Source organism: Mytilus galloprovincialis, chromosome 3 (assembly GCF_965363235.1).
Source record: "Mytilus galloprovincialis chromosome 3, xbMytGall1.hap1.1, whole genome shotgun sequence".
Taxonomy (NCBI): Eukaryota; Metazoa; Mollusca; class Bivalvia; order Mytilida; family Mytilidae; genus Mytilus; species Mytilus galloprovincialis.
The window spans coordinates 91,497,448-91,506,492 of record NC_134840.1 but is presented as its reverse complement, the minus strand read 5'-3'; the positions used below and the strand labels follow the sequence as shown (position 1 = coordinate 91,506,492).

The 9,045-nt window shown below is 30.0% G+C and overlaps 1 protein-coding gene across 1 annotated transcript in view; it reads left to right on the top strand.

Annotated features, from left to right (window-relative positions):
• Positions 1–292: 292 nt before the first annotated feature.
• The window catches only part of LOC143069373 (glypican-6-like), a 33,141-nt gene continuing 24,388 nt past the window's right edge, over positions 293–9,045 (top strand). The window contains exons 1-2 of the mRNA XM_076243969.1: positions 293–662; positions 5,839–6,003. Of these exons, the coding sequence (XP_076100084.1) occupies positions 500–662; positions 5,839–6,003 (328 nt within the window). The 5' untranslated portion in view covers positions 293–499. The remainder of the gene's footprint in view (positions 663–5,838; positions 6,004–9,045) is intronic.

Below are 9,045 nucleotides of genomic sequence, written 5' to 3'. Positions count from 1 at the left end.
ATTTTATAATTAATATATGCCACTACTTGTGAAACAACCAATCACATCAGCTGTTTTAATGCACTCATTGAGAAGGAAGTCGAGCTGTTCCAATTGATACCCCAATTTTTTAGTTTCAAATATTTCACTTTTTATCGAAGAATCGAAAAAACAATATTTCCATTTGTCTTTGATTGTTCACTTTTTATCTTTTGGTGATCAAATTAAAATTGACATATCAATTCTGATTGTTTTGACAGCTCCTAGTGGCTATTTGTGTACATATTGCCGGGGGAGGTCAACGGAACAGCAGACTGGTAAACAGATATGGAAGATGATCATCACAACTGAGTAACGGGATAATGATTCGACTTAAAATGTGGATTACTACATAAATATTCAAATTAATGGATAATAAGCAGTGATTTTCTTTATGTTTTAATATTAATATTGTGTACTTTCTGTTCAAATGTAAGGTGAATATACAGAAATCTTTTGTTTTTGTCGGAAGAAAAATATAATGGCCGCCAAACTGACAGTAAATCAAGGGTTGTGTTGGTGTGTACTGACGTTTTTTATCGCGTGTGCTAATTGTTTGAACAGTTTACCTTGTATTGAGGTGAAAAGAGCCTACACAGAAAAAGGAGGAAATGAAAATGAAGTTCCCATCCAGGCAATATCAGGTACAAAACACGTGTTTTCATTCATTCATTCCACAAATTCTACACAAAATTAACATCGACAGCATTGCTAACATTTACACTCACAAAGACCAGATCTCAAACTAAGTAAACAAATCATCAAGTAGTATCATACATCATAAACAAATGTATTTCTTTATTAATATTACACTTAAATATGTGTTCTGATTTTCTCAATTAGTTATAGTACATAAAAACAAATACATTTCATTAATATAAACTGTAGATCTTACCATGCCATTATTACATATATATATATATACAAGTCTTAACATTAAAATATTTGAAATTTTTGAAGATATATATGTCCTGTAGGTAATCCTTGTTGGGTGTAAGTTGACAATTAAATTTAAAGAAGGTTTTCCCTACAGCAAACTTTTTTTTTTACATAAAGGATATATTGTATACTGCTAATCCTCTTTATGTGTCTCAAGATATCATTTAAAGTCTGAAAGAAAAATGGTCAAACTCTTGTCTTTCCAGAGAGTGCAATTAAGTCTTATTTCAGGATGGGTTAACAAGTATAAAATGACCTGCTATAGTTGATCAGAAGTTGGTGTTATAATGCCTCTGTTCCAATTATTGTCTATACATGTAGCTATTATTTATCATTCATTACAACATTGGTTTAATTTCATCAATAAGAGATTTTTAGTCTTTACTACCTTTTACATGTAACGTTAAGAATTACATGATTCAAAAGTGAAAACAAATATTGTTACCTTTTCAATTAATTTTCATCTGCACAATTTAAAATTTCTTTTAACAAAAAATGTCAATTTAAAATTTCTTTTAACAAAAAATGTGAGGTTCCCCCATTTTTGTATCCTTCAATGTATGAGGTGATTGTTTTGGCAAGTCCCATGCCAATATAACCCTATTGCATTTATCTTTAAATGTTCATTGTTCATGCATGTTTAAAATGATTACACATGTTGTACAGGGTGCACAAACACGTAATTAGCTACATTCTTGTTAAATTGAGCCTAGGCTTTTATCCTGCTAATTTGAGTATTGGTTATAGTGTAAAGCCATTTTACGACTAGTGACCATTTAAGTTGGACAGGTACAAATTATAGTATTAATCACTTTTACAATAAAGTACAATAAAAGGTCAGTAATCAGCACATTAAATTTCCATGAAAAAGTGAGTAAATCAACAACATCAAACACTACCCTTGTGTTGTTTACCCCTGGCTAGATCGTAAATCATTTTCCTACTACATGTAAATTTGTCTATTCTCTGGCCATTGGTTTAGATAATGACCAATTGTGTTTAATCTGAAAGAATTTTATACTGTTTCTGAAGCTTTTGAATTTGGTATATACATGTAATGCTGAATGTTTGCTTCTGTACATTTTGATATCATACAGATTAAGGGATGTTTCTGCATTTTGTACTTGTAGACTATGCATATACTTTGGGATGAATACAAATTAAGAGATGTACATGCAGAAGAAATTTTTACTCTAGTTATAGAGGAAACTATAGAATATGCCTCCCAAAATTTTCAGTGTTTTTTACACATTGCACAGCTTTAAAGTTGTTTTATATTAATTAAAAGTTCCTAAATTGTCAAACAGTTTAGGTGTATATTGTTCATTCCTTACAAAACCAATTGAAAACTGAGACATTTTTTGTTCCTGTAGTTTATAAGACAGCCTTTGTGCTAAAGACATTTTTGCATAAATTGTTGGTATTTTGAATATAAAGCTGATTACCTATGTAAATTTTCACATGATATGAATTAACATTTTGTATTTATTATCACCTGATATTGACAGTATCATGGCCCTTGTTATCATTCACTAAAGTGATGGAGGTAAAAAATGTAACACTTCTTATGTGAACCTTTTATGGGACACCATTGGATTGTATAATACATGTGATAATTACAGGTCACATATCTGACATGTTTAATTCACTGAGGGCACCTGCTGTTATGAACTGAAGTGGACATCTGATGACCCTGTAAAAATGACCTTTGTGATTAAGGCAAAGAATTAAATCAGTTTCTCGTGTACTGTCTTCATGGTCTTGGGTTCCTAAAACCTGCCACATCAACCATCTTCTTTTTTTTTTTTTTTTTTTTTTTTTTTTTTTTTATAAAGTTTTGACAAAGTACTGGAAATATTAAGCTCTTATTCAGAAAAATGGTAAAAAAAAAAGTTTAACCAATTTGTTTAAGCAGTACATTGAGAAACTAGAACCAATATGGCACATTTGTACATGTACATATATTTTTGTCCAACCAAGTATTTTTTGATGCAACAATATTTTTTTTTAAAATAAGGGAAAAAAGGTAACAACAGAAGCTTATATTTAGTACATTCAAATTCAAGGTATATATTTTTTGTCTTACAAGATAAAATGCATTAACCTACAGTGTAGCACTGTTCAACTTTTATAAACTTGATGATTGTAACTGAACTTGAAAGCTATTTACACATGTACAAAATGAATGATGGAATTCAATATTTTTTGGATATTTTTCAACTAAATTCCTTCAGATAAAAACTGAAGATAGGATTGGGTTGGGTTACATGTCCTGCAGAGATTTAAATTATATTACAAAATTAGTATTCAATGTGTGTTGAAAAACTAAGATTGTGCATCACACAGAATTGTCATGATTTGCAAAAAACATTTGGATGTCATATCACTTCATGTTTACATATTCTGTGACACCTTAGTATAAGTATGGATTGTCTTATGTTTTTCCTTCTGAAGTAAACAGTAAATTGTCAAATCTCACACATTAAGATTGCAATAACATTACAAAAACATACTAAAAATCCTTATTTATACTAGATCAAAGCTTTAGCACTTAAAAAGAAGGATTAAGTCACTAAATATTTTTCTTAGTTTGACTTGTAAAGTGTTTGCCTGATTACCTTACAGTTATTTCAAATAATAAATTGATCCCTTACAAAAAATTACCCCTGAGTGTCATGTGATCTCCGATGACTTAAGGCTATTTACTGAAAAAAACCTGTTAAATGGTATTACATGTAATTATTGTACATAGCTTTGTTCAAGATTTAGTAATTATTTTGTCACACTATGACTAGTGATTGTGAACTTGTCAAAATTCCCTGAAGGTGGATTATCCCTAGATCCTTATCTATAGTATTTGACAGACCTCATGAGATGATCACAGGACAAGATCTTCTTTATACAATTTCTCATTTGCAGACAATTTTTCGCTTCACTAGCTGTTAAAAATTTAAAATTATTTTCTTTAGCAAAAAGGCATTTAAATGATTCCAGTTTACTTGTTGACCTGCTGTAAAACATTTAAAGTTAAATTTGTGTCTAGTCTATTAAAATAAAATTTATAGGTTTATTTTTTGCTATTATTTAACAAGGTTGAATGAAACAGAAGCATGCGAGTTGACATGAAATACCTATACCGTATCCATAAATTAAACATAGTATCAGATAATATTATAGGGTTATTGCATGAATATCATGAATATTGGGGAATATTGTCCAGAGTAGAATTTTATATTGCATGAGCTTGCAAGTGCAATGTATGTTCTACGAGGGACAATATTCCCCAATATTCATGCAATAACCCTTTTATTGAATAGCAATATAATATTTGAAAGTAAAAATTGGTTTAAACTAAGATTTTGTCGTTGGTGACATCATGAATTTTGAAGATTTATTGCACTAGTGCAATATTGGAATTTATTGCACGCTAGCTTTTGGTTACTTTCTGTGGGACACATTATATTGCTATGCAATTATATAAGATACACTTTACTTCAGGACAGCACAAGTTTTTATTTATCAAGTTTTGTTTTGTTTTATACTTGTATGTTAATGAGAAAAGTTTTTGAGGTTACGTGTATGTATACAACATGTACAAATTATTTAACTGACAAAAATCTTTTTGCAGTTATATTGATTTAAAATGGCCATAGGGAGCATAAATAATTGTTTCACATCTTCAAAATTATTTTAAGTACTTTCAACAAACATGACAAAGGAAAGTTATAGACAAATGTCAAATTTTGAATCATAAATAAGTGAAATAATTTTCATTGTTTTGAAGATAAATTATCAGTTTATAACCTCTGAGAACAGAAATTGATAGAAATGTTGGAAGTTATCTGTGATCACTGAAACTTATCAGGTGTCTAAAAGATTAGCCACAGGCATTGATTGATGAAGATACATGTATATTTGGTCAATCAATTTGTTAATTGTAAAGTAATTACAAATTTATCAAAGATGTGTGATTGTTAATTGCAAGAAAATAATCCTGTTACTTTTGTATATTGTTACAACACTTTGTATGCTGTATATCACTTAGGTAGAGAGTTTCCATGGTGTAGTAATTCATGTTTCATCTGCATAATTGTAAAAAAGAGTGACAATTAATTACATGTACATTAACTGGTGGTATGCAATATTTCAAATGGATGCATTATTTCATTAGACATGTAATGCATTGCTAAAGAAGTTTTTGCCTAATGATAAATTCATTATGACAAAATAAGGAAAATTTTAATTAATAGGGTTCTACTAGATGGTACTGTTTTAAGGTAAAAATTAGACAGTGAAGAATTTGACTTGAGGTTAAAATAGTAATTGTAGAAGTCCAAACACTTGGGGAGGGGAGGGGTAATTCTTGAGGTAGTTTCCGGCACTTTTAATATTGCAACTTTTGTCTGAGAGGTTTTATTAAATTTCTCATTTCTCTTGTCTCATGTACATGTACTGTGTCTCATACAAAAATGAATTAATTACAATTAAATTGTGTATCAATTATTTATTGTGTTTTAATCATTTTGCTATACCTTTATTTTTGTTTAAATTTCAAGCGGCTTTTGAACATTTAGACTTTATATAATTAATAGTTGAACTAATAAACAGTGTCGTGCATGTCTTCTGTCATGTCTGTATTTATGAGTCTTATATTGAATATACAACATTTGCATTGAAATCTGATCTTAAAATATTTTTGAAGAGTTTCACATTTGAAGCCTAATCTATTCCATTATGATTGTGGTCAGCTTAACTGTTTAACATACATACATGTATGCAGGAACTCTTAATATCGACTATAATAATGATGAAGAAAGATACTGTCTGTACATTTAATTTGTAACTGAAATTTTTGACATATAAACTTTTGTGTGATTTCAGGAGACCATTTAGAGGTGTGTCCACGTGGAGATGGGTACACATGTTGTACAAGAGACATGGAAATTAAATTACGTGAATTAAGTGCCAAGGAATATGATAGTTTAGTAGACCAGTCATTTAGATATGTACAGAGTACTTTTGTATCAAGAACAAGAAAATTTGATGGTAAGTTCTTGGCTGTTTTTTAGGCAAGAGGAAGATAACAGTCTTGTCTGTAAAGAAGATGCTTGTGGAAAACTAGTAGACAATGAATACTTGAATCATTTCTCAATCCTTAAGCATCTTTTTTCTTGATCTTGATCTGAATGATCGACAAAAAATATGAGTGTCAAAATCAGAGAAACATGGTTTTGATAAGAATGTATCTTTAAAAATGAACACTTGAATCCTTTTGGCTATTTTCAGTTCTTCCTGATCTTTGTTGAATGATTGACAAAATCTTTATTCTAATGTCAGCTTGAAGCATCATACATTCAGATGTTCCACTTCATTAACTATTGATGGAGAAAATGCTGACCCTATCAGAATATAGTTGATACATTGTACTAAACCAGCCTTCAAACAGTCTGTTTCTCATCTTCATTTCTAATTTGCGTAGATCTAGAAAATCCTGACATTAACAAGAATCCGTTTTAGATATTTTTTTTAAGTAGATGTTAGGTATTCTTCAATGAAATAGCAGCATAATTATATCAAACAAAAAAGGTCAATGTATGTAAGTCTTTTTGATATGAGACAAGTGTCTTTACTAAATGCAAGCAAAAAATTATCCTGAGTTGAGCTATACACAAAAGGTACATGTAAGTTTACACTTGTATCTGAAAAAGGGGGTACTCTTTCACTCCCCTTTTATCATATTGCTGTCTACTTAAAAGTACATTTAAACAAAGATCAGTCTTGTGTCAACCAATTTTCTGGCTTTTTGTGCCCAAAATTTCCAACTATCCTAGTTCTAAGGTTAATATTTCTCCATTCTAAATAGCTCTGAAACAAAGTAAACAAAACTAATATACATGTTTTACAAGAATATTACAACAAAATGCCTTTTATTTGTTGCGATGATTGGTATTTACAATGTACATGTATGTTAAAGAAACTCATTGCTATTACTACTTCTGTTCAACCATGTTTACACTGATTCCCTATGAAATCGTTACCCAGCTACATGTATAAAGCTTATATAGTTATAGTCATAAAGACATATATAATACTGTGTTAATCCCTTAGAAATTTTTCTATATGGTTTTCAAAATAATGAGAAAATCTGAACCCGATTGAAGGTGGTATGTTTATCACTTTAATAACCTTGTTATATAGAAAAATCTTTGGACCTTCTTTGTGTCTTATCTAATCAATAAGGTTTTGTTTGATGTTGAAAGTGTTATTGAGGATTGTTAATTAATAAGGTAGATAAATAAATAATAGATCATGTCTTCATCAAAGATGCATATTTCTATAAGCCATGTTGACAAGAGGATTAGGATACCTAGCCATCTTTGTGATTATCTGATATCCATTCACAGAATGGAATTAAGATGTATCGAGGAAAAATCGTTGATTATCGCCAATTTTGTCGCAAGTGAATAATCCTCACTTGTCTTCGGCTAATCAACTCCAAGTCTGAGAAAAATAATCAGCAAAATGGTTTTGTGCAATACCAAACTGTTAATGGAAATCATTATGTCTGATGGTAGGGTGGAAAACTAATTAACAGTCATATTGTATGAACGGAGGCCAAACTTTCTAACACCAACATCATCTGTAAAAATCCCAATGCCAAAAAATCTGTAAATTTTCTTACGGTTTGGTGCCATTATGAAAAGACAGCCGTGGAAGACCCATGACAGAATTACTGGCTTCTACATCTGTAATTGTAATCTGGCTGAGACGTGCAGACAGATAAATAAATGTAGTAATTAAGGAGAGATTTTTTGTTAAAAGCTGTTACATATGTAACTTATAATAAATGCCTATCGATTAGAAATCATGATCTCATATAATGGTCATCTGTTACATTCACAAGTCAATAAAGGTGGACATTGTCTGAGTAATATAATATTAATGATAGAAATGACACTCTGGTTGACCACAGGATTTTCAAAGAACTTCCGTAGATACACTGTCATGGTTACATGACTGACATGTACACGACAATTATTCATTGAATGACCTGTACATTTATGTACAAGTACATTTGTACATGAAACAGTTACCATATGTTGATAAAAGCATATGTGTTCTAAGATGTACATGTATACATGTGCATTTACATTTTTCCTGTCTTCCATTCCACTAATGGCTAATGTTTTATGTAAATTGGTCTGTTAATTCAGAATCTTTGGTTGTATTTATTATTGCAATTATTCGATATTATGGCATGGACACAAATGCAATATTGATTATTATGGTTTCAGGAAATGCTGCATTCTAATAATGATATTGAAATTTGAAATGGGAGTTTTTATTTTAGTGAATCATCTCAGTTTTCACAATAATTTCAAAGTGTTCTGAACTAAAAATTTCTATTTCAAAACTGTTAAGAATTGAAAGCAATGCAGGTACGCATCAATAATGCAACTACCAAGCCAAACCTTAGTTAAAAATCTGTAACCTTTAGACAAAAGTTGGAGTTAAAGCAAACAAGTTTTATATCAATTTTTTGCCAACTAATCATATGTGTACTAGTCTAGTATATATTTATCAAAATTTTAAACTTTCTTAGTTAGAAATATTGCTGTAAAATTCTTTGTTTAAGAACACTATGGAATGTTCATTCATTTTCCATTGATAAAATATTTTTTTCTTTTGTACACTTAATGACTGAATATGATGTAAATGTGACCTGAGAACTGACACTTTTGTACATACATTTGATATCTTAGTATAAGTTAAGGAGGTTATCGCTGCTGGGTACATTCTTCAACATATGTGTATTGGCTTTTCGAAATTCATTTTAATATTTATGAATTCCTGAATGAAAGTTCAGGATTTTCATTAGTCCGACAATCTCTTCATTGTATTAGCAGAAAATGAGAATCTTAACCCCTGATTTCAATTTGTCATGCTTAAAGGTTTCCTATAAGTGGAAGGACAACCTTATATTATTTATGTAAATATGACAGAGCTGAAATGTATGTATATTCTTCTAATTCAATAGGCAACTGGTATGCATTAGTATGCATTTATACAATGTACTGAGTTAATATA